The sequence below is a fragment of the Lepidochelys kempii genome, chromosome 18 (genome assembly GCF_965140265.1).
Source record: "Lepidochelys kempii isolate rLepKem1 chromosome 18, rLepKem1.hap2, whole genome shotgun sequence".
NCBI lineage: Eukaryota > Metazoa > Chordata > Testudines > Cheloniidae > Lepidochelys > Lepidochelys kempii.
In genome coordinates this window covers 1,882,696-1,908,750 of record NC_133273.1, presented here as the reverse complement: position 1 = coordinate 1,908,750, position 26,055 = coordinate 1,882,696, and the positions used below count along the sequence as shown (strand labels likewise).

The following is a 26,055-nucleotide window of genomic DNA, read 5'->3' as shown; positions in this document are numbered from 1 at the left end:
CCATAAACGTGTGTAGACCTCTCTGCCTAACAAGGCTAGGCTCCAGTAGGTGACACATAGAAAAGACTCAAAATGAGGGGGACACCGATTATTCATGCAAGAAAGTTAAAAATGCTGTGGGATCCCTTCCATCCATGTAAACCCCCCTCTCCGTGGCCATGGTTCCAGGAGCCTGCATATCTGATGCAAATAATTTTCAGCAATAAAAGTGAGTTGTGGGAAGTGACACAGATCTGGATGGAAAGTAAGGACCTTGAGATTACCATGTATGATAGCCCTTGGAATTAGAGCCCTGTGGTCACGCTGGACTCTTTCCCCACCTACCCTGAACAAACCCACAGGATGTGCACAGATCAGAGGAACAGCCTTGTGCAACCCTTATAAGTTACTCTTCTCTCTTTCCAACTTCAACCCAGGCAGATGCAATCTATGACATGATTGGCTACCCCAAGTTTATCCTGGATCCCAAGGAGCTGGACAAGGTGTTCCATGATGTGAGTTGACTGGCTACACACTCCCATGTCTGAGTTTCCTCTACTGCTCCTCTCTTGCCCCCTACTGTAAGAATCCACTGGGGAAACTTCTGCCCCATGTGAAATTCTGATACAGTAGCCCTTACAAATAGACCAGCCTCAAAATTAAACCTCCATGATTCAAAATGTGTCCTAAACCAATTGATCTGCGGCCAAGAAACTTAATATTGCCAAAGTCTCTCTTATTATTGTTGCATGTGTTTATGACCCCCATCACTGCAGTATCTGGGCACTTGATGAATTTAAGACTGGGTTCCTTCTAAAAGGAGAAACTCTTCTCCACTTCCTGTGCCCTGTGGAGAGGACTTCTCACCTGGTTAACCGGGAAACTCCTTTGTGAAATGGTGCAGCTTAACCTCCATTCTGAAGGCCATGAGACTCCACCTCCTCTCTGTCAGCAGCACATTCCAGGGTTTTGTGCGAACAGCTCTCCTGAGTGCAGCTGTGTCCTTGTTTATTGTGGCCTATACACAAGGAGCTTGCAATCAACCCAGGGTAGTACTGGCAGCCAGCATGTGGGTGGTGACATGCTGGGTTCAGTGTCCACCCCAGTAAAAGTGCATTGCAGCAGCCCAGCCCAAGGTGACCAGCACAAGGATTGTTGGTTGGCTACATGGCTGATAGGGAAACCTGTAGCACGCTGGGTATTTTTGGTCACTGCTATAAGCTGAGTATCCTGGAGAGAATTCTGAGCAACTGAGAGCCTGGCAGGATAATGCCTTCTGTAGATGTCACCAGTGGTGAAGCCAGATTTTGCAATCCAAGGACTGATGGGTCATTGGCAGGCTCCACCAGACAGGACAATGACACCTTTGTTATGTCTATTGGCTTTTAGTTTTTTAAAACCATCCTCACTCCTGAGAAGAACCTCCTGGTTCCCCAGTACACAAGTTAATTGACCATTTTGCCTTTCTGACCAGCCTGAGCTGCACAGCCAACAGCTCATGGTGCTTTCTCGGCTGCAGCAGCCTAAGCCTAAAAATCTCACAGAACTACCCAAGGTGCAGCTCGCTACTTACAGTAAACTGAACAGACTGGTATGCACGCAGTTCACCTTCTAAACAGTGCCATCCAGTGGACTGAGCGGCAGATGCAGCCTCCCTAGTCAATGGGTGCACTCCCGCCTCCTCCTCCTGGCCCCGCTGCGGGGGCACCAGCCATCCACAGCTGCATCCTCTGCCCCAGCCCACCACACTAATCCCAGCCCACTGTGGAGGGAGGCCCCGGCAGGGGTGCAGCTGGGGAGTGAGCCAATCCTGCAGCTAGGCTTGCCAGCTGTCCAGTTTTCGACCGGAACATCTGGTCGAAAAGGGACCCTGGCAGCTCTGGTCAGCACTGCTGACTGGGCCATTGAAAGTCCGGTTGGCAGAGCAGGCTGGCTCCCTACCTGGCTCTGCTCAACTCCTGGGAAGCTGCCAGCATCTTTCTCTGGCTCCTAGGCAGAGGGATAGCCATGAGGGCTCTGCGCGTTGCTCCCACTCCCAGCACCAGTTCAGCAGCTCCCATTGGCCAGGAATCACAGCCAATGGGAGCTGAGGGGGCGGCGCCTGCAGCGCCCAGAGCCACATGGTCGTACCTCTGCCTAGGAGCCAGAGGAAGATGCTGGCAGCTTTCCGGGAGCCACCTGAGGTAAGCACCGCCCGGAGTCCACACCCCAAACCCCCTCCTGCATCCCAAACCCCAGCACCACCCCAGAGCCCAACCCCCAACCGGACTCCTCACCCCCCTGCCCCAGTCCATATCCCCCTCCCGCACTCTGAACCCTTCATTACTAGCCCCAGCCCAGAGCCCATACCCCCTCCCACACCCAACCCACTGCCCCAGCCTGGAGCCCTCTCCTGCATCCCCTCATCTCTGGCCCCACCCTAGAGTCTGCACCCCCAGCCGAAACCATCACCCCCTCCTGCACCCCAATCCCATGCCCTAGCCTGGAGCCCCCTCTTGCACCCCAAACCCCTCATCCCCAGTCCCACCCCATAGTCCGTAGCCGGAGCTCTCACCCTTCTCACACCCTGCCCCAGCCGGTGAAAATGAGCGAGGTTGGGGGAGAGCAAGCGACTGAGGGAGGGGAGATGGAGTGAGCGGGGGGCATGGCCTCAGAGAAGGGGCGGGGCAGGGCGTGGGGCAAGGGTGTTTGTTTTTCTGCCAATAAAAAGTTGGCAACCCTACCTGCAGCTTCAGTCCCTTGGGACTGGGCCCAGCTCCCCACTCCTGGCGCTGCGACCTGGTGCAAGGGGGTGCAGCACCATTCAGGTTTGGCCCAGCCACACCTCTGTAATGATGGGCGGGAGGCTGGGCCAAATCTGACTGAGTGGCATTGCAACCTGGTTCCAGGGTCGCAGTGCCAAGCAGCTTGATGAGCCATGTCACAGCGCCTGGAGCTGGGAGCTGGGCCCAGCCCAGGGTGACAGAAGCTGCCCCGGCCAGATGAGTGCAGGGTGGGTTCGTTCCCCAGCCCTGTATGAAAATTCATGTCATCCACCTTTTGTCAAGTGCATAATATTCGTAGAAAGGCATCACACACACACCACAAGGCGATTGCCCCTCTCCCTGCCTTTTAGCTCTGTCACTGGAAATCACTGTGGTTCTAGCCAGTTCTGGACGTGATAAGCACCATCTCAGTCTTATTTGGGTTGGGGCTGAGCAAGCTGTGACACATCTCTCTAGGTCAGCGGTTCTCAAACCGCGACCCAGTTAGCACACAGCTGCGGCCCAGCTCAGCTGTGTGCTAAAGGCTGTGTGCTGTGAGCTCCAGGCTACTAGCAGGCTCCTGGCTGCCAGGTCCCAGCTGTCCTGCCAGGCAGCGGGCTCCGGGTTGCCAGCTCCCAGCTGGGCTGCCCTGCCGACCCTGCATGGCACGGCACAGGGTCCCAGCAGGGTCCGGGTCAGGGTCCTGGCTGCCTCCCCTCCTCTCTCCGCCCGCATTGGGACTCAGGGCCTGGGCAGCCAGGCTGCCACCCAGCCCCCTGCAATGGGGCTCAGGCTCCCAACTCCACTGCCGCGCAATGGGGCTCAGGGTCAAGACTCCTGGCTCCCCTCCCACCCGGCGGGCTGCTGGCTCCCCTTCCACGTGGCAGGCTCAGGGGTCCGCACTCCCAGCCCCTTTGCTGAACGGCGGGGCTCAGGGTCCAGGCAGCTGGCTGCCACACACACACCCCCAATGGTGGGGTCCAGTGGTCAGGGTCCTAGCAGCCCCCCACCCACTCCCACAGCGGGGGTCATGGTCACCACGCGCCAGGGTCCGGATCCCTGCCCCCTACCCAGTTCTCCACTCCTGGCTCATTCTATGGAGGGGTCTGAGGGCACTGAGCATAGGGGTTTATGGGTGGGGGGCACAGTGTTTCTCAACCTGCAGCCCAGCTAACACTTTCTGGGCCGCATATAAATAGGTTGAGAACTACTGGTCTAGGTCGTCCCCACAGTCCATGAGCGAACTCTTTGGTCAGGGCTTGCTGGGAAGAGAGTGGAGCTGGGTGTTATCTGTCTATGGACAGCCCTGGAGTCTGCAGTGTGTCCTCGTGCTGTCTTATGGCCAAATGTCAGCATTCCTACGAACGGGGTGAGACTGAGCCCTGAGGGACACTGTATGTTAGATGCCTAGAGACAGAAGAACAGCTGCCCATTGCAAACCTTTGAGACCTGTGTGCAAGGTACAGATGCCACTCTGCGATGCACTCAGATACTGTAGTGATGGGCACTGTATGAGCCCCTAGCCAGACAGCTGCAGGGTGCAGACAGTAACAGCGGGGGATACTGGTCTCGGGTCACACTGGTGGCTCTCTCTCCAGGACTGATGGGTTTGGGTTTTGCAGTATGAAGCTGTCTCCAGTCTCTACTTCGAGAACGTCATGCAATTTTATAACTTCTCTGCCCAAGTGGCCGCTGACCAACTACGGAAACCTCCAAATCGGGACCAGTAAGTCCTCCCCTGCCCTGCCTTTCCCTGCTAGGGGTTGGGGGAGTCTCCTCTGAGACGTGGGGACATACTCTAGGCCCTAGATTATACAATTAGTTTCAACACATTTACACAACCTGGGGACCCAGTGCTGTGTAACTTAGCCACCGTCTGACCAGTAACTAGGTTTGGCTTCTTCCATAATGATGCTACAGCACATTGATCTAGGGACTAAAATCTCTACGGCATCCAGTTCCAGAACCGCTGATAGCTAAACAAAAATCCATCCCTTTCCGTAGTTTCAGTGATTGTGCTCAGAACACGTGTATAGCTGGTCCGTTTGCTAACTGGAACACCTAGGAGTACTTCTGCTCTCCCATGGGCTGCTATTGATACTACTCACAAACTGCTCCTCACCCCAATGGTGCACAGAGCTCTGAGCAGCCTCTAGAATACCTCTCTTCTCCAGACCGCAAAAATCAAGCATAATGCTAAGGTCTGATTTACATCCATTAGAGCCTTGGGAACTCAGCTGAGGTCTCTCTTCTTCATCAAGTGGTGTCCCTGTGGGTGCTCCACTTCAGGGGCAGTGCGTCCCGGCACCGGCCATCGGAGACTTTGTTAGCAGTGTCTGGTTGGGGCGCACGTGCACAGTGGCTGTCTTGTGGTGGTGCTGACGCCATCCTTGGCTTTAGATGGAGTCCGTTAGCAGTGTCCCTACCTGTAGCAAAAAAATTAGATTTAGATTAGATTAGATATTTAGGATAGTACTTCTATTGTTAATAGTTAGTTTAAGCTTGGATTTAAGTAGATGGTTTTTCATAGAATCATAGAATACCAGGTTGGAAGCATTCCTGCACAACATGCTCGTCCTTGACGTATTCAGAGCAGCTATGTGGGCGTTCGAACACACTGTCACCGACCATTACGCAATCATGCTTAGCTCGAGAGCAGATGCTGAATTAGGCTGCACAGTCCTAGCAGTAGCTACGCAATCAACTCCGAAGCCCCTTCCATCCACGTGAGGGCACTGCTCTACATTCACCTGGAGTGGAGCACCCACAGGGACGCCACTGGATGAAGAAGAGAAGGTGACTCACCTTGTGCAGTGACTGAGGTTCTTCGAGATGTCTGTCCCTGTGGGTGCTCCACTACCCACCATCCTCCCATCTGCTTTGGAGTAAGAATCAGCTCCACGGTAGAGCAGGAACTGAGGGGGGGTCAGGGCATGCGCGTGCCAGAAGAGGCATCGGTGCCGCCATGAGACAGTTACTGCGCACTCGCACCCCAGCCAGACACTGCTGACAAAATCTCCGACTGACAGCCCCGGGACACACTGCCCTCAGAAGTGGAGCACCCACCAGGACACACATCTCGAAGAACCTCAGTTAGTGCACAAGGTGAGTCACCTTCTCTTCACCTTGTGCCTACATAGTCTTTACAAAATCTCTGAGCTGCATAATACAGTTAAAACCCTATTTCCTCAGCAAAACCAGCATACTCAACCAACCCTAACCTACAGACACATGCATATCTCCCCTCCATGTTTGTTGGAGATATCATTGAGAGCAGGGAGAGTGCAGGAATAATTATTATTAATTTATTTGTATTTTGGGAGCACCTAGGAACCCCAGGCATTGTGCTAGGTGCTGTACAAATGTAGAACAAAGACTGTGCCTGCTCCAGAAGCTTTACAGTCTTTTGTAAATATCTTTCCTGTTTTCTCAAAAGAAGTGAGCAGGCAAGGACCTGGGAGAGATGATGCAACAAGCCTGCCCAGCAAGGAACTCCCTGCTCAGACCTCCCCACCCAAGAGTTATACTAGGAGGGAGGTGTGTGTTATGTGACTGGCTGACATCTGTATCCCCATCTGGTCAAAATACTTTAGTGCTCTGGTTCCCTCTCGTGGACAGTAGGAGTATTACACTTTCTTCAGGCATCCGTATTTTTGCAGCTTTCTTCATTGGCTGAAGACTCGGTGGTTCTTTGTCTCTGACCTGTTCCTTGGTCTGCGACAGTGAATCCTGCAGTCCTTGCCCATGGCCCTGATTGCCATATATGTTCCTGTAGTTGCTAGGTATCCTAGGAAGCTTCAGGGAACTGTGGGGGAGGCCAGGAAATACCTGTGCCTTGTGCCAATCTCCCAACGTGAGAGGGGTATGCACCTTCCAGCCTGGCTGTAATGAGAATCCCCTTTGTCTCCTGCAGGTGGAGTATGACCCCTCCAACAGTGAACGCCTACTACTCCCCCACCAAGAATGAGATTGTGTTCCCAGCCGGGATCCTGCAGGCTCCTTTCTACACCCGCACCTCCCCCAAGTATGAACATCCTCTTGCTCATCTGCTGCCCCCCTCTCCCAGTGTTCTTCCCCCACTCCACCCTCCTCCCTAAGCTGGAGGGGGATGGGGAGTGGGGACTCTGTTGGCAGCAGCCCAGTTGGAAGGTGGTGGGTGCCTCACACAGCTCTGTATCCTGGTCTGCAATCATCAGTAGCTAAAGAGAGTCCTTTCCTGAGCTGGGGGCTAGAAAACAGCCAGGGGAGGAATGCTGGGGCTCAGAGAGATTGCACTGGCTCTGCCAGACTCGTGCTAGGAGACTCCGTGGATCTTGATGCCAGTGCACAAACAGCTGCCAGCTTTGCCAGGGACATTGGTGGATGTGTGCTCTTTCAGCACAGGATCTGGATCTTTCCCCCCGAGTTAGTCTAAGGTTCCCCCTTTTGTCAGACCTCTTGCCTAAGGAGACAGTGAGGGATTCGCAACCATTTTTGACCCCTCCCCGTCATGTGCCGCCCTCCCCATTAACAGGTAAGGCATCTCTCTGGCCAGGTCCAATAGAACAGTAGGACAGACCAATAGAAGGTGGCCTAGTGACAGGTCTGTGCAAGATGGAGGGAAACCCAGCAAAATTGAGGAAAGGCACCATCCCCAGAGATTCCCAGTCTGGATGAGGCCACACCTTCACTTTCTTAGTTCTTCTATGCTGGCACCTGCTAGACATGCAACATTATGGGCTCATACAGTCTTGTGTCTAATGGTATCATGGAAATAAACATGCCTGGCTAGCTGCAAAGTGGCTCATTTGGGGCCTAGAGAAGCCACAGAACATTTATCCTTGTGTCTGGGTGTCCAACGGCCTGAGGGGCTCTGTGATCAACTCTATATTTCATAAAAGTGGCAAAGAGTCCTGTGGCACCTTATAGACTAACAGACATATTAGAGCATAAGCTTTCATGGGTGAATAACCACTTCGTCGGATGCATACCCACTTCGTCGGATTTCATAGCTTCTCCTAGGTCCCATTGCTGGAACTGTCTGCTGCCCCCAGTGGAACATGAAGGGGACTTTTTAAAAATAGGTTCAGATTTCCCTCTGCACTTCAGTCATTTACAGAAAACACCATAGAGCTGTTTAATGGAGGTTGGCAGTGCAGCAGATTAATTTTGCAATTGGCGTTAATAGAAAGATGTAACAATTTCAACATGCCTGGGGCTCGGTGTCTCCTTAGGACTCTTTCTGTCCGCGGGGGAAACCAAGGCAAGAAGAGCAAAAAAGTGGGGTAATGAGGAGCAGCTCATAGTCCAAGTGAAAGCCGCCTCCTAGTCCAATTCCCCTACCCTAATGCTCCGGTGGGTAGAGTCACAGGGCCTATGTGCAGACATTAGTAGGCAATGGCCTTAGTGAAGCACGAATCCTAATGCTCTTTGTCCTTCTCACACAGGGCACTGAACTTTGGTGGCATTGGCGTCGTTGTGGGCCACGAGCTGACTCATGCCTTTGATGACCAAGGTGGGCAACCTGAAGACACCTTATTTCCTGTTGCTTTCTCTCCCTCTTCCTCTTCCTGATGGAGCTCTGTTCTCCTCTTTGTTGAAAGGCTTCCAGTGCCAGGAGTCAAAACTAAACTCGGGTGGCCCCTGTATCAAAGAGCCTTCTCAAAGCGGATCTTGTGAGAATGGGCCAGAGCCATCCCTCGTGTAACTCCAGTGACCTGCATGGAGCTACACCAGGTACAGATCTGGCCCAGAATGACTAAATATGTTTGACATCTGAGACTCTGCCCAGTCTCTGAGGTGGAAAAATCTAACTAGCTGAAAGAAGGCAAGAGGAATTTTTCTTTGCTGCTTTTCTGCCAGAATGAGGAAACCTACATGTGGCTCATTAATGGTGAAAGCCTTAAAATGGGACAGTCAGGCTGTCATGGGGTGTGACCCTTCTCCTAGCTTCTCCCCACAGAAACTACACTGACTCCTTTGATTGTGCCTTCACCATGCCTTTTTATTTTGTGTTCCTGCACCAATTTCACAACAGTCCTTGTGCAACAGCCTGTTTTCAATATTCAACTGGCTTTTGGCCCTCTCACCAGGGCCTGAGGGTCACCAAGGACTCCTTGTTCCGAACCTCTGTCTGGCAAGACTCAACTAGCCCTGTTCCTCCCTCTCCCCTTCCTTCCCCTTGCTGTACCGCCACTTATCGCCCAGGGCTGATAGGGTAATTGGTTCAGCCAGGCAGCCTGGTTGCGTAATTACCCCATCAGCTTCCTACTGGGGAACTAATTATTATTCAAGTGATCAGAATGCAGGCTCAGCTGTTTGCACCCTGCGCTCTGTCACAAGAGCGTGTCTTACTAACGCCAAAAGCATTTTGTGATGATCTGTTGCACTGGACAGAGAGCTGTTCGCAATCTCTTCCTGTGGAATTTATGGTGGTGCAATAAAATAACGATCAATAAGTTCAGGAGGTCTCAGAACTCGCTTCTCCTCTCTGAAGAGGCCATGCCATTGCTAGTATACTCACCGCATCTCCAAGCCCCCAGATTGTGTGCTCTAATCTCAAACAACACCCCCACCACACACACAGGCTTGGTTCTGCCAAAGGCCGTCTCAGATGAAGTATCTTCTAGTTCCAGTGTTTCACTTGGTCTGCTCCTCTGCAGGGCGGGAGTATGATAAAGATGGAAATCTGCGCCCTTGGTGGAAGAACTCCTCTGTGGAGGCCTTCAAGCAGCAGACTGAGTGCATGGTGGAACAGTACAGCAGCTACACTGTGAACGGCGAGGCAGTGAATGGCAAACACACGCTGGGAGAGAACATTGCTGACAATGGGGGCCTCAAAGCTGCGTATCGGGTAGGAGTCTAGTACAGGCACAGTCTGATATCTCTCTTTGTAGCCATGGCTGTGTGGATCCTTTTGTAGTCCTAGACTTTCTCCTGATGCTATAGCTGGAGAGAGATTCCTGGTAGTACAGTGATGGCAAGGTGAATTGCTCTAAGAAAGTGTAAAATTCTGAGCTCCTTTTCTAGGCACTGTCCTATCTGTGGAAGGGGGTGGGCCATGACCATATATAAGTCTTCAGGTGACTCTTGGATTTGGGATCTGCTGTCCTTGGACCAGGAAATTGTAGACCTGACAATCTACAGCCCATAGAGGGTGGATGTGCAGGAGAGGGCTTTTGAAGGAGATTCAGGGGAAGGAAGAACCTGACCATTTTAACTGGAAGAGGCTTTAACTCCTCTCCAGATTCTCCCATTGGCAATGGCAAATGTAGCAAATGTGGTAGGAGGTGATGAGTCTGCCTTGACTGGATACAAGTTTCTCCCTGTGTAACTCTGACATGTCACACTACCTCAATGGATCCCCATTCTGATTTGTTTCCTGTAGGCCAGACATAATCCTGGGTGTCACGGGTACAGCTAGGAAAAACTTTTTGGTTTAATCATTTATTTGCCAAAAAATACAGTTTTGGGTCAACCAAAATTATTCACAGATTTGGTTCAAATTTGGCAAATAGTTTCAGCTGAAAACAAATGAAAGAGTCAAATCGGTTCATTTCAGCGTTTTCTAAACAAAGCAGTTTGACTGATGCTTCATGTTGAAATTTAGCTAGATTTTTTTTTAAAGGTAAATAATCCCCAAAAACTAGCCACAACAAAAAATTTAGGGGGGAAATTCTTTAGAGTTCAATGATACATTTCATTCAACCCGAAAAGATTTTTGTTTTAGATTTTTCATGTCAGCCCCTGAACCAAAAGTCAATTATTTACTCAGCTCTAGTGGTGGGTTTATTTTGTGCTTTCTCTTCCCTTCACAGCCCCTAAGGCTGTCTTAGATTTGTCTCTGGCTTTCTGTGACCAAATGGAAAATGGGCACAGGGGAGACTCCTGCAATGCTGACATTTCCCTCCCTGCCAGCATATGCCATGGAGACTGGACTGGTTTAGTCCATTAAGGGTTAATGCCCCCATGGCTAGCTGGACCAGCATTTTGTACCCCCACAAGGCAGTGGGAGTGTCTCTCATCCTCTAACTCCATCCACTATGTACTTCTACTGATGCAGGTTAGCCTCTGTTCTCTCCTGCCTACAGGCTTATCAAAATTGGGTGAAGAAGAATGGGAATGAGGAGGCTTTGCCGACACTTGGCCTCTCCAACAACCAGCTCTTCTTTGTGGGATTCGCCCAGGTGAGTCTCTGCCATCCCACAACCCTTTGTTCTGTCTCCAGGTGCACTGTGTGAGCTGGGGAATAGCAGTGGCTCCAGCTGCTGGGTTAGCAGGAATGCAATTTACAGCAGACTCCACTTTGTAGGGTGGTAGTGCCCCTCCCATCTTCACCTCCTCCCAAACCCCCTTCAAAGGTCTAGGGCATTCCTTTTCCTGAACTGAGTCCCCACATGAGTGACTGAGATGTGCGCAATCAGACCGAGGGTCACAGTAGGAATCATGAACCAGAGGTCAGAGCTTAGTGTCAGAGCAGGAGTCAGGAACCAAAGCTGAGGGTCAAAACTGGATTACCTGGAGTCAGGGAAGGAAGGAGCATGAGCTATCTCAGTCATGGGCCAGTGCTTTGAGCAACCACTGAACTGCTGCTGCTGTTAGGCTTACGAGCCAATCTGCTGACTTCTCCAGCCAATCAGGTGGCATAGCCAATTAAGCAATTTCCTACAGGTCAGCTGCACTCATTAGGTTGCCCAGAGACTGGCTGTGCTGCAGGCCCTGATTCCTGACCCCTCAAATGGCAGAGGAGTGCAGCAAATATTAGTCTTGATGTATTGTGAAGAGAGAGATGCATTACAGTCAGTGTGGAAAGCCTGCCTTCCTATAAAGTAGGGGTGGCCAACCTGAGCCTGAAAACAAGCCAGAATTTACCAGTGTACATTGCCAAAGAGCCACAGTAATACATCAGCAGCCCCCCATCAACTCCCCCCACACCCACTCCCAGCGCCTCCCACCCACTGGCAGCCCCACCGATCAGTGCCTCCCCCTACCTCCCCGCACCTCCCAATCAGCTGTTTCATGGCATGCAGGAGGCTCGAGGAAGAGGGGAAAGAGTGAGGGTATGGCAGGCACAAAGGAGGGGGTAGGAAGGGGTGGAGTGGGGGCAGGGCCCGTGGCAGAGCCAGGGGTTGAGCAGTGAGCACCCCTTGGCACAATGGAAAGTTGGCGCTGGTAGCTCCAGCCCCGGAGTCGGTGCCTAGACAAGGAGCCGCATCTTAAAACTTCTGAAGAGCCACATGTGGCTCCGGAGCCACAGATTGGCCGCCCCTGCTATAAAGCATCTGGTAAAAGGCAAGATAACAGACTCGACAAGCCAGCTGTTTGATGCATTTTGACAAGTATAATGCTCATTTTGCAGCAAAGTAAGATATACACTCCTGCAGATAGAACAACTTCAGGTTGCTGAAGTCTCTGGGTGAAGCCCCTTTGCTGGTGTAATGATAAGGTTACTTACAATACACTATTCATCCTCCAGATGTGTGTGCAATGTGTGGATCCAGTGTGTGGTTGCTTGTAAACAAGGGAGACCAAGTTGGTACTCAAGCTTCATGGAAACTTGTTTGTATCAATAGTTGTTGTTTCCTATAATAAACTCCTCCTATTTAAGAAGATCTGTGATTTCCATATGTCATGATAGCTGGGACAGAGACACTTTTCAGCTATAATGAAGCCCTTGAGCTAACTCCTATTCCCTTGCATTTGCAGGTCTGGTGTTCGGTTCGCACCCCGGAGAGCTCCCACGAAGGACTCATCACTGACCCCCACAGTCCATCACGTTTCCGAGTCATTGGTACCATCTCCAACTCCAAAGAGTTCTCTGAGCACTTCCACTGTCCTCCCGGCTCCCCAATGAACCCCCAGAAGAAGTGTGAAGTATGGTGAAAAGAAAAGGACCAGGAAATAGTGGAAACCAACTTTTGGTTTATTGTTCCTTCATCAAGAATTGAATTTCCCAGGCTCTCTGCTCAAAGGGCAGTTTCTTCTTTCAACGAACTGTCAAGCTCTCAGCAGGAATGGATCCCTGAGCTCTAGGTATCATCTGCGATTCTATCTACTGTGAAAACCTTTCTTAATCTCACTCACTTGTGAAATGTCTTTTTTTTTTTAAAACCTTGCATAGGGTGTGTGTATATATGCATGTGTCTGTATGCCTTGACCCATATTTACACATACACAGTTAAGCCCCTGTCCTGTCACAGGCTTGAAGACTTTTTCTAATTGATAAAGGGAGACCCACTGATGAAAGTGATAACTGGTTTGACTGTGTATCGAAATATGTCCAACATACGCTAATCTCTCCAGAGACACATGTGCATATATATATATACATATATATATATGTGTGTGTGTGTGTGTGTGTAAAATATTTTAAAATATATTTTTGGGAAAATATTTTTGAACATTATGAAATACACTGGAAAAGTTCAGGGAAAATGCATTTAAAAGCCTTTTTTTCTTAAGCAAAAGGATTAGTATATTTATTACTTTTTTTAAAAAGTAGTGCAACTAGATATGAGAATTTCAGCAGAGACCATTCCACTGAAACACAGGAGACCGAAGGGTGTCACTGAGGCAACAAATTAACTTTGCAGCCCTGGAGACCAGGATTCTTATTGAACCCCTGGGGTCGCTAACAAGATTGAAGAACTGCCCTTCTAGTCCGTTGTGGACACTGGTCCAGTGCACAGTTGGAAGAGTCTGTTCAGAGCCAGGACGGCAATAGCCAGCTGTAGCTAGCTGGAATTGAGCAGCTGTAGAAGACGGTGAGGGTAAGTGCCATGAGAGAGGCGCATGCACTTATCGTTGGGTGACAGGCCCTGAACATATCTCTAGAGCTTTATTTGCAGGCAAATGCTTGCAGGTCTTGGAAGCAATATTAAGCTCTGCTGATGTACAAGGTCCATTACAAAAAGTCTCTCAGAACAGGAAACCAAAGAGAGATTCATTCATTCTATAAACTTTCCATCTGTCTTGAGTTGGTGACAAGGTGTTTCCTCTCTCTTCTCCTGCCCCCTGCAGCAAGCTAAGAGCAGCACGCTGTGACTTGGATACACTGGGATCCCAACCACCACCTAACTTGTCTCCAGGCAGCTGTACTTGGGTATAGTGAAAGCTGCATTGTAACTTTAAACCTTCTTGGGCCATCTTTAACTTCTGGATACAAAGGGAGAGGAAGGCAGCCGGCTGCACTAGATTATTAAATTATGAGCTCTCTCTTTGTCTTACTGCTTTAGAACAGCCCAAGCATAGACCAACCTTCTGCATGTCATCATTATTACTGCTGAAACCCGCCTTGCACAGTGTAGCTTTGGTCAGGTACAGATGTAAGTCTCCTTGGGTTTTGCTGTTTGGCTGGCAGGCTGGGGAAACGGCTCTGTTCAGACAGCTCACGGTCCTGTGACAGCTGAGGCCTCTCTCCTGTGTAAACAGCTGGCCAGTTATTTAACAATACTGCTAGCATCCCCTCTGAGCAGCTCCATAAGGGCATAGTTGTAACCACAGGACCCCATGGTCCCTGGGCTGGTGGAGATCATGTGGAATGTGGTGGTTCCTTGGGCATTCCTCTACCATCCCAGCCACAAAATCCCCCCCTCCCCCCGCATCTCGACTGCCTGGTGGACTGCCAGTCTTACCTCTTCTGTGCACAGTGGCAATCCATAGGAAAAAAGGGTGGGAATCAGTAACCTCAGAGAGGGGTGGATGTTGGCTATGCACCACCCTGGGTAGTGCCCAATGACAAATCCAGCCTAGAGCCCTTCCAGGGCCTTACAAATGTTCAGTTTCAGCTGTGAAAGCAGCCTCCTCCCTCTGAACTGGCACAACAGCCTGAGTATATGCACGTTTGCTCCAGCATGGAGTTCAGCCCACATTTCCGGGCTCAGAGTCTGCACAAATCCCAATCTTGAATGGGAAAAAGGGAATCCAAAAAGCATTAAAACTCCAAGAGCTATGGAAGGAAGGTGATGGGGGAGCTCTTGGTGCCATGGCCCCCAGGGAAAACAGTTTGTTCAAGTCTGTCTGACTTACTTCATCTCACTCCCTTTCTTCTTATTTCCATCCAGTCCCATTCATTGCCGCTTCCTTGGATTCTTCCAAGTTGAAATGCCTCCTTTCCCATAAGCAAGACGTTGGAAAGTAGCCATTGGTGTGAGCACTGTGGAGCTGGAGTCCTCAATTGATTCTGATACTGAGAAGGCTGGGTCACAGGTTGGCCTACTTACTGTGTTGCAGGTATTAGCCAGGCTCACCATAGTCATTGCTACATGCAAGAGAACCCCAGTGCCCTGCAAGCTGGGAAAGGTTAAGCACATTGTAGGACTGTAGAGGCTGGATGTCTCTCAGCTGTCTGGGAGATGGAAGAGCTAGTCCCCACCCCCTTCTAAATGGAGATCTGGCAGGGGCTGGAAGAGTCATTCTGGATGGGCAGAGGCACAGATCTGATGGTCTTGCTGGGGCAAGTGGGGCAGGTTTTCTTTCAAGTATGCCTAATGAGCCTAGAAGCCTGTGGCCTGATAGTTAGAGGAACCAAGAACCCACCGTACCCATTTCATTCAGCATGAGGGGCAGGTGCTTCACAGCGCTGAAAATAGGCCATGAGCGACCAAGAGTAGGCTTAGCTATGAAGAGCCTCGTCTGCTCTTAGGCAATGCATTTGTCCAGATTTCAGATCATGAATGCAGAGTAACTCCTGCTGTGTTCCTGTCTCTTCCCTAAAAGCCATGGCCTCGTTTCAGGCCCACCCCATGGGCTTCTGTTAAATTCCTGTCTGGCAGTCTCCTAGCCACAGGATTGCCACAACACTACCTGCTATCTGCATGTGAGCCTGTGGGCTTGGGCACCGTGGCCAGATAAGTTGTCCAGCATTGCATGTGGCTCTTCTGCATTGCTAGGGGAATTTTTTTCCATGTCTGCCCCTTTCTTTCCTCACAGCTTCCAGTGCAGAGCAGGGAGGATTTTCCTAAGCAAACTACCCAAGGTGAGCCCACGGAGCGGGGCTCAGTGCTGGGAGAGCTCTGTGGCTAACTAGGTGGCTTGAGGCCTTTCACACAGCAGATTTGTTAGGCAGAGTCCTAACATCTCACCCAGTGCCAGCCTTGGGATGATTTCTTCTGCTGTCTATCATGGAACCCTGTGTGCTCCTCCCAGGCAGTCTAGTCTCACAGTTAAACCAATCTGGGATGGGTTACTGGAGTACCGGAACCCGATGATCGCTTCAAGATGTGCTGTCAACTCAAAGAGCTGAAAGGGAACAGGGAGGTCAGGACTGTGAGCTTTCAGAGCACAGCCTCCATTTGAGCAAAGGAAGCCAGTCCCTTCAGTCTGTGCTTCCAAGACATCAAGGGAGCTGGCCTGGAAAGAGCCTATAGAGACTGTGGGCTGCTCAATATTCCCTCCTAGATTTTAACAGGAAACTGCTGACAGTAACGGGTTCCAGTCTGTTTTCCTCCAGCAAGGGGCACCATCATACTTTAGACAAAGGGAAGGACTTTTAGGGATTTTTACTATTTATATGTTAAAGGAGGGATTTTTTTGTAACTGTTTTTTCAACATTCATTGTGGCGCTTATTGTAATTGAAATAAAATACTTGTTATTGGGTTTGAGGCTTTGTCTGTCTCTTTTATTGCTGCTCTGATTCCTGCAGGCCCCAGGGCCTTTTCACCTGGTTGGTCAAGGTGAGTCAGTTCTAAGCATTGACAGTGTGGTTTGTATTGTATGGGACATCAGTGGGATCCCATGCCTAACATGCAGATGGGTTTATACAGTAATTCCTCGCTTACCATTGTAGTTATGTTCCTGAAAAATGCAACTTTAAGCGAAACGATGTTAAGTGAATCCAATTTCCCCATAAGAATTAATGTAAATGGGGGGGGGGGTTTAGGTTCCAGTGAAATTTTTTTCACCAGACAAAGGCTGTGTATATATACACACACAGTATAAGTTTTAAACAAACAATTTAATACTGGTACACAGCAATGATGATGGTTTCAGAGTAACAGCCGTGTTAGTCTGTATTCGCAAAAAGAAAAGGAGTACTTGTGGCACCTTAGAGACGAACCAATTTATTTGAGCATAAGCTTTCGTGAGCTACAGCTCACTTCATTGGATGCATACTGTGGAAAGTGCAGAAGATCTTTTTATACACACAAAGCATGAAAAAATACCTCCCTCCACCCCACTCTCCTGCTGGTAATAGCTTATCACATTGTAAGGAGAGTGGTCACTTTAGATAAGCTATTACCAACAGGAGAGTGGGTTTGGGGGGGGACCTGGATTTGTGCTGGAAATGTCCCAAGTTGATTATCATACACATTGTAAGGAGAGTGATCACTTTAGATAAGCTATTACCAGCAGGAGAGTGGGGTGGGAGGAGGTATTTTTTCATGCTTTGTGTGTATAAAAAGATCTTCTACACTTTCCACAGTATGCATCCGATGAAGTGAGCTGTAGCTCAGGAAAGCTTATGCTCAAATAAATTGGTTAGTCTCTAAGGTGCCACAAGTACTCCTTTTCTTTTTGCGAATACAGACTAACACGGCTGCTACTCTGAAACCATCATCATTGCTGTGTACCAGTATTAAATTGTTTGTTTTTGTTTGTTTCAGGGCTGTTACTCTGAAACTTATCTAAAGTGATCACTCTCCTTACAATGTGTATGATAATCAACTTGGGACATTACCAGCACAAATCCAGGTTTTCTCCCCCCCCCAACACACACAAACCCACTCTCCTGCTGGTAATAGCTTATCTAAAGGCATCCGATGAAGTGAGCTGTAGCTCACGAAAGCTCATGCTCAAATAAATTGGTTAGTCTCTAAGGTGCCACAAGTACTCCTTTTCTTTTAGCTTATCTAAAGTGATCACTCTCCTTACAATGTGTATGATAATCAAGGTGGGCCATTTCCAGCACAAATCCAGGGTTTAACAAGAACGTCTGGGGGAGGGGGGTAGGAAAAAACAAGGGGAAATAGGTTACCTTGCATAATGACTTAGCCACTCCCAGTCTCTATTCAAGCCTAAGTTAATTGTATCCAATTTGCAAATGAATTCCAATTCAACAGTCTCTCGCTGGAGTCTGGATTTGAAGGTTTTTTGTTGTAATATCGCAACTTTCATGTCTGTAATCACGTGACCAGAGAGATTGAAGTTCTCCGACTGGTTTATGAATGTTATAATTCTTGACATCTGATTTGTGTCCATTGATTCTTTTACGTAGAGACTGTCCAGTTTGGCCAATGTACATGGCAGAGGGGCATTGCTGGCCCATGATGGCGTATATCACATTGGTGGATGTGCAGGTGAATGAGCCTCTGATAGTGTGGCTGATGTGATTAGGCCCTATGATGGTGTCCCCTGAATAGATATGTGGGCACAGTTGGCAACAGGCTTTGTTGCAAGGATAGGTTCCTGGGTTAGTGGTTCTGTTGTGTGGTATGTGGTTGCTGGTGAATATTTGCTTCAGGTTGGGGGGCTGTCTGTAGGCAAGGACTGGCCTGTCTCCCAAGGTTTGTGAGAGTGTTGGGTCATCCTTCAGGATAGGTTGTAGATCCTTAATAATGCGTTGGAGAGGTTTTAGTTGGGGGCTGAAGGTGATGGCTAGTGGCGTTCTGTTATTTTCTTTGTTAGGCCTGTCCTGTAGTAGGTGACTTCTGGGTACTCTTCTGGCCCTATCAATCTGTTTCTTCACTTCCGCAGGTGGGTATTGTAGTTGTAAGAAAGCTTGACAGAGATCTTGTAGGTGTTTGTCTCTGTCTGAGGGGTTGGAGCAAATGCGGTTGTATCGCAGAGCTTGGCTGTAGACAATGGATCGTGTGGTGCGGTCAGGGTGAAAGCTGGAGGCATGTAGGTAGGAATAGCGGTCAGTAGGTTTCTGGTATAGGGTGGTGTTTATGTGACCATTGTTTATTTGCACTGTAGTGTCCAGGAAGTGGATCTCTTGTGTGGACTGGACCAGGCTGAGGTTGATGGTGGGATGGAAATTGTTGAAATCATGGTGGAATTCCTCAAGAGCTTCTTTTCCATGGGTCCAGATGATGAAGATGTCATCAATATAGCGCAAGTAGAGTAGGGGCATTAGAGGACGAGAGCTGAGGAAGCGTTGTTCTAAGTCAGCCATAAAAATGTTGGCATACTGTGGAGCCATGCGGGTATCCATAGCAGTGCCGCTGATTTGAACGTATACATTGTCCCCAAATGTAAAATAGTTATGGGTAAGGACAAAGTCACAAAGTTCAGCCACCAGGTTAGCCGTGACATTATCGGGGATAGTGTTCTTGACGGCTCGTAGTCCATCTTTGTGTGGAATGTTGGTGTAGAGGGCTTCTACATCCATAGTGGCCAGGATGGTGTTATCAGGAAGATCACCGATGGATTGTAGTTTCCTCAGGAAGTCAGTGGTGTCTCGAAGGTAGCTGGGAGTGCTGGTAGCGTAGGGCCTGAGGAGGGAGTCTACATAGCCAGACAATCCTGCTGTCAGGGTGCCAATGCCTGAGATGATGGGGCGCCCAGGATTTCCAGGTTTATGGATCTTAGGTAGTAGATAGAATATCCCAGGTCGGAGTTCCAGGGGTGTGTCTGTGCGGATTTGATCTTGTGTTTTTTCAGGGAGTTTCTTGAGCAAATGCTGTAGTTTCTTTTGGTAACTCTCAGTGGGATCAGAGGGTAATGGCTTGTAGAAAGTGGTGTTGGAGAGCTGCCGAGCAGCCTCTTGTTCATATTCCGACCTATTCATGATGACAACAGCACCTCCTTTGTCAGCCTTTTTGATTATGACGTCAGAGTTGTTTCTGAGGCTGTGGATGGCATTGCGTTCCGCATGGCTGAGGTTATGGGGCAAGTGATGCTGCTTTTCCACAATTTCAGCCCGTGCACATCGGCGGAAGCACTCTATGTAGAAGTCCAGTCTGCTGTTTCGACCTTCAGGAGGAGTCCACCTAGAATCCTTCTCTTTGTAGCGTTGGTAGGGAGGTCTCTGTGGATTAGTATGTTGTTCAGAGGTATGTTGGAAATATTCCTTGAGTCGGAGACGTCAAAAATAGGATTCTAGGTCACCACAGAACTGTATCATGTTTGTGGGGGTGGAGGGGCAGAAGGAGAGGCCCTGAGATAGGACAGCTGCTTCTGCTGGGCTAAGAGTATAGTTGCATAGGTTAACAATATTGCTGGGTAGGTTGAGGGAACCATTGCTGTGTCCCCTTGTAGCATGTAGTAGTTTAGAAAGTTTAGTGTCCTTTTTCTTTTGTAGAGAAGCAAAGTGTGCGTTGTAAATGGCTTGTCTAGTTTTAGTATAGTCCAGCCACGAGGAAGTTTGTGTGGAAGGTTGGTTTTTTATGAGAGTATGCATTTTTGAGAGCTCATTCTTAATCTTTCCCTGTTTGCTGTAGAGGATGTTGATCAGGTGGTTCCGCAGTTTCTTTGAGAGCGTTTGGCACAAGCTGTCAGCATAGTCTGTGTGGTATGTAGATTGTAATGGATTTTTTACCTTCAGTCCTTTTGGTACGATGTCCATCTGTTTGCATTTGGAAAGGAAGATGATGTCTGTCTGTATCTGTACAAGTTTTTTCATGCAGTTGATAGATTTCCACTCCATACGGCTAAATGCAGTGCCTTGCATAATGACAGGTTTCAGAGTAACAGCCGTGTTAGTCTGTATTCGCAAAAAGAAAAGGAGTACTTGTGGCACCTTACAGACTAACCAATTTATTTGAGCATGAGCTTTCGTGAGCTACAGCTCACTTCATCGGATGCATACCGTGGAAAGTGTAGAAGATCTTTTTTCATGCTTTGTGTGTATAAAAATACCTCTCCCCATCCCATTCTCCTGCTGGTAATAGCTTATCTAAAGTGATCACTCTCCTTACAATGTGTATGATAATCAAGGTGGGCCATTTCCAGCACAAATCCAGGGTTTAACAAGAATGTCTTGGGGGGGGGGGAGGGTTCTCCTCAGATGGTCCATCCTGGTTCCAAGCCCCCACCAGCAGCTCCAACAGCTGCTGTTCCTGCAAGCAGTGGACAAAGAAGGCGGCTGCCAAATGACCTTATAAGGGAGCATTACGCAACTTTAAATGGGCATGTTCCCTAATTGATCAGCAACGTTAACAACAAAACAACATTAACTGGGACGACTTTAAGTGAGGAGTTACTCTATTGCAAGGGCAGCCATGGAAAGGACAGGAAGCAAAGGGACAAGAGAGAAGAGAAGACAGATGAGGTTGTATACCCCGTACTGGGAGTTGATCGCCAAGTAACACATTTATTTTTCATGCTTGGAAGATTCCAAACCTCTGAGCAGCTGCAAAACCGCTGCTGCTGCTTGAAGACCTGCCTGCGAAAATGTTCCACTTTCCTTACGTGGAATTCCCTCTTCTCCTCCCTCCTGCCCCCGCCCCGCACAAATCCCCCCTGCTCAAAAGCCAGGTCAGGCCAAACAACCCCAGGCCAGTAATGGCTTGTATAGAAACCAGACTGTCATGGCTTTTGGACTCTGTTACCTGGTGACCTCACAGAACTAGGAACTGAGATCTTCTTAGCTCCAGAAAGGGGAGGTCCTCAGTGTCCTGCTGGGGACCCAGCACATTTCTAGCCCCAGAAGGGCCTTCAAGCTTTTGTTACTGGCTTTCATTAGCAGGCTTTTATGGATCCCTCTCAGCACAGTACCAGCGCCTTTCTGTAGTCCAATATTCTGGGAGCTGAGCCTCCACCCTGTAGCTGCTGCAGATTTTCCTAACAGTTGTAAATCATGTAAATATGGCCCTTGGTGGAAGGATACAAAAATAGTCCCAATAACACTTTTTTTAAAAAATCCCCCTCTAAAGCATTCCTTAACCATTTTCTCTTAACCGGCAGGGTGCAGGCAGACTCCAGGATGGTGCTAATCCCTAGCATAAATGTGCTGCACTAGTATGAATAGTAACTTGCACCAGTGTTGCGGGGAAAGGGGGGTATGCTACAGTCTATTTCTAGACCAGTGCTAAACCCCAATGTAGACATGGCCTGAGGTATCAGGGCTTGCCAGACACACCCTCAGAGACCCCTTCAGCAAAGTGCAGTCCAAAGGTGGTATTTCTAACATAACAAAAAACAAGCAAAGCCCTCACCTACACATCCCTTATCTTTTATTTGACACCACCCCTTTATCCATCAAAGAGGCACAAACCCAGCTTTTTAAAAATCCTTTGCAGGGCTCCTTTAAGACAATAAACTTAAGTGTGCAAATTCCTGCACAGGGAATGTTTAGGGAACAGGCTTTATTATGGCACAAGACAGGCTTGATCTTGGTTTGGTCTAGCTTTGGAAACACTTAGAAATAAGTCACGGGTTTTTAACAGTGATGGTGATTGGAACCAATGCCAAAGGTAAATGGTGGATTTGCCATCTCTTGATGTCTTCAAATCCAGACTGGCCTTTCTGAAAGAGCTGCTTTCTGATCTAGCTTAGGAAACACTTAGAAATAAGGCACAGGTTTTTAACAGTGATGTTAAAAGAAGGTGTAACAGTAGGAGGGGAACCATGGGGAAATAGTTTTGTGAACTATTTCCCTGTGCTAATTTTTTCCTCTACTGTTACTCACACCTTCCTGTCAACTGTTTGAAATGGGCCACCCTGATTATCACGACAAAAGTTTTTTTCTCCTGCTGATAATAGACCACCTTAATGGATTTGTCTCATTAGAGTTGGTATGGCAACCCCCATCTTTTCATGTTCTGTGTGTGTGTGTGTGTATATATATATATATATATATATATATATAATCTTCCTACTATATTTTCCACTCCATGCATCTGATGAAGTGGGTTTTCGCCCACGAAAGCTTATGCCCAAATAAATTTGTTAGTCTCTAAGGTGCCACAAGTACTCCCCGTTCTTATTGTTAGGAATGTTTGTTGATAAGTAGTTTATTGAAGTCAGGAGAGGTGATGACATTATGATGTGTCCTTATGAGCTGTATGTTTTGTAAAAATTAATTATAAAAAGGCTAGACAATAGAGTGTACTTTGGAGCAGTTCTCTGAAAGGATCCTGAGAGACTTTTCTGAAACCATACTCCCCAGCAGGGAAGTGACCGGCCATCGCGGCCCTGCTGTGAACTACTCAACACCATCTCAAATTCTAGGTAATGATTTGGGGTGTTCTGAACCTATTGCTTATGTTCTAGTGTGCTTAAATCTAATAAATTGTAGTTTTTAGGTAAGAGCTTGCTTACTTGTAACAATTTTTCATCAGCCAGAAGCGCTGTGTTCCCACTGATTTATTCCTGACACTGCCTGGAGTGAAACAGTTAAGTTACCACTGCTTTGGGTTCTGAAAACCCTGGGTAACACAGCTAAGGAATGTAACAAACATCATCCCTGTCTCCTTTACATGCACCCAGTTCTCCCCCTCCAGTCATTTGTCCATGGATTGGCTCAGAAAAGAGGAGCATTACTAATCAACAAATGTGGTCTCTCTTCAACCGATGGAAGTGAATTCTGGAGCCAAGGGCTCGCTGCCCCAAGTCGATGGTAGACAGAACTCATGCTGGGCCTCAGGTAAGGCAGAGGGAAAACTGCTCTTAGTGCGGCATCTCCTGAGCTGCCCAAACATGGCCAGGGCTGTTAGTGATGAACACATGCTGGCTGTTCTGCACTAGTGAGTGCTATTTGGGTTCTTTACTTTCTTATTGTTTTTTTATTTCAAAGCAAATAGACACTCCCATGCCCCTTATTAGAACTTAGTTCTTTTCCCAGACACCTCTTTTTTGCTATAGTCCATCGGTAACAGATGTTTCCAAGGACAATAAACTGACCATCTACTACTTCATGAAAGCCTTGTTTAACCTATCCATCGTGATCACCTGCTCTAACCTTCAGTGACATTGGAAAGCCTGACCCTAATTTTCTCCCCAAATGCCATTCTTTTTACCCTTGCACTGTGGGCAGAAATAGCTCACTGCTGAAGGAATAATGTAGGGTACCATTAGCCTGTAGGAAGAGAGGCTGGAGTCCTTTTGTTAACTCTATCTATTGGTGAAGGAAGTCCTGCTGTAAGTCAATACCAGGAGCCAGGGAGCTACAACTACAACCCTCTTTCACACATGACCTTTCTAAAAGGTCAAACTAAATGGCTTTCAAACTAAGTTCCTCAGACTTTGTATCTTAGCCATAGTTGCTACACACAGTGGGCCAGATCCTCAGCTAGTGTAAAATACTGTAGATCCATTGCTGCCAATGAAAAATAAGAGAAGATATAGGGTTAAACCCTCCTGCATGACTTCAAAGAGATTGTCTTAGGCTGGCCCAGACAGATTTTGTACTAGTATAACTATGTTGGCTAGGGAAGCGATTTCATATAGTTATACCAGTACAATCCCATGTGTGGATACAGTTATACTGGTATAAAGCTGCCTTATACCAGTACAACTTATTCTCCTTCCCATACAGGAATAAGCAACATCAGTAAGAGGGCTTGTCCGCACGTGGACTCTTTCAGGAATAGCTACGCCTACCTGCATAGTTGCTCAAATTATTCATTGTACGTAAATTTGCTGCCAGATGGAGCCCTTCTTTCTATAGAGGAATGAGTCACTGCCTGTGATTTACATGTTTCAGAGTAGCAGCCGTGTTAGTCTGTATTCACAAAAAGAAAAGGAGGACTTGTGGCACCTTAGAGACTAACCAATTTATTTGAGCATGAGCTTTCGTGAGCTACAGCTCACTTCATCGGATGCAACATATGATTTACATATTCACTTTGCATGTGTGCAAACAAACTTTCGCTGAGCACTGTTTGACTCTTGCTGGAGTGGGAGGGTCTGATGCGGTACAGACACCCCACAGCAGGTAGGAAGGGGTTAAAGAGCAGCCATGGGATCGGGCAGCCCCGCCCTGCACACCTGTGACTGATGCCAGGTTTGGAGGAGATGCTTACCAGGGAGAAGCCCAGCTCAGAGGACCCCAGCCCTGGGAGGGCATCAGGCCTCTACCCCTCAGCTCCCAGAGGGGAGCCCAGCTGCTGTCAGGCTCCTGCACACAGCGGGTGCAGGACGATGGCCAGGCTGCTGGTGGGACAGGAGGCATGGTGCTGGGCTCTACTGCTGTTAGTTTGGTTTTCATGCTTTGCTGCCGCACCCCCTGGCTTGAAATGGTTTCCATCATTAACAGTTTGGTTTCAAGTCTCTCAGCACCCCCACTATAAAAACGGTTCCAGCACCCCTGGCTGTGGCAGCGGCTGAGACCACGAGCCTGGCCCCAGGGCAGGATGCAGACAAGGCGAGCCCCTGCACCCAAGCTGGGCTGGTTCAGGAAGTAGCTGAGGGAAGAAGAAAGAGGGCTGATGAGGCAGAAAACCCACTTGCTGGGTCCCTGGGCTGGATCCAGGGTGGAGGCAGGGACTGGGTCCCTACAGGCTCACCAAGGGAAGGGGATGGGAGGCGGGGTCCTGCATGGAGGACCCAGATACAAGGTCTAGAAGTACTAAGGGGTCAGGATTCAGACCAAAGATCTGCTCTGAGGCAGTGGACTCTTTTTTGAGTTGGACTCTTATTCCCCCCTGTCAGGGTTCCCTCCCCACTCTGAACTCTGAAGTACAGATGTGGGGACCCGCATGAAAGACCCCTTAAGCTTATTTCTACCAGCTCAGGTTAAAAACTTCCCCAAGGCACAAATCCTATCTTGTCCTTGGATGGGTACTGCTGCCACCACCAAGTGAGTTAGACAAAGATTCAGGAAAAGAACCACTTGGAGTTCCTGTTTCCCTAAAATATCCCCCCCAAGCCCCTTCACCCCCTTTCCTGGGGAGGCTTGAGACCAGATTCTTAAAAAACAGAACTTTTTTATAAAGAAAAAAAAGTAAAAGAAGCACCTCTGTAAAATCAGGATGGAAGGTAACTTTACAGGGTAATCAGATTCAAAACACAGAGGATTCCGCTCTAGGCAAAACTTCAAAGTTACAAAAAAACAAGCATAAACCTCCCTCTTAGCACAGGGAAAATTCACAAGCTAAAAACAAAAGATAATCTAACGCGCCTTGCCTTACTTACTTACTCTTTTTGAACTATTGAGACTCATTTTAGGATGATTTTAGGAGAAGGAGTTTTCTGACCTGATGCTTCTCTGCTTCCCCAGTGAACACACAAACAAAGAGCCCAAACAAAGCCTTATCTTCCCCCTGCGCAGATTTGAAAGTATCTTTTTTCCCCATTGGTCCTTTTGGTCAGGTGCCAACCAGGTTATTTGAGCTTCTTAACCCCTTACAGGTAAGGAGGAATTCTAGGTTACCCTTAGCTGTATGGTTATGACAACCCCTAAAGGGATGTGGCCTGGCTGGAGGACGGAATCACAAGGTAAAGTAAACTATCAGCAGACCTGGATGGCTG

The 26,055-nt window shown here is 48.6% G+C and overlaps 1 protein-coding gene across 6 annotated transcripts in view; it reads left to right on the top strand.

The window, feature by feature from the left end:
- Positions 1-16,301, top strand: part of ECE1 (endothelin converting enzyme 1) — a 116,947-nt gene extending 100,646 nt beyond the window's left edge. For 4 of the 6 annotated variants that reach the window (XM_073317220.1, XM_073317221.1, XM_073317222.1 and 1 more), the window contains 7 exons: positions 417-494; positions 4,346-4,449; positions 6,637-6,747; positions 8,150-8,217; positions 9,365-9,555; positions 10,793-10,888; positions 12,408-16,301. In XM_073317220.1, the coding sequence (XP_073173321.1) occupies positions 417-494; positions 4,346-4,449; positions 6,637-6,747; positions 8,150-8,217; positions 9,365-9,555; positions 10,793-10,888; positions 12,408-12,584 (825 nt within the window). In that variant the 3' untranslated portion in view covers positions 12,585-16,301. Of the gene's footprint in view, positions 1-416; positions 495-4,345; positions 4,450-6,636; positions 6,748-8,149; positions 8,218-8,305; positions 8,439-9,364; positions 9,556-10,792; positions 10,889-12,407 lie in introns of those variants that run through there. The other 2 variants (XR_012155600.1, XM_073317223.1) reach the window with 2 other exon arrangements.
- Positions 16,302-26,055: the final 9,754 nt, after the last annotated feature.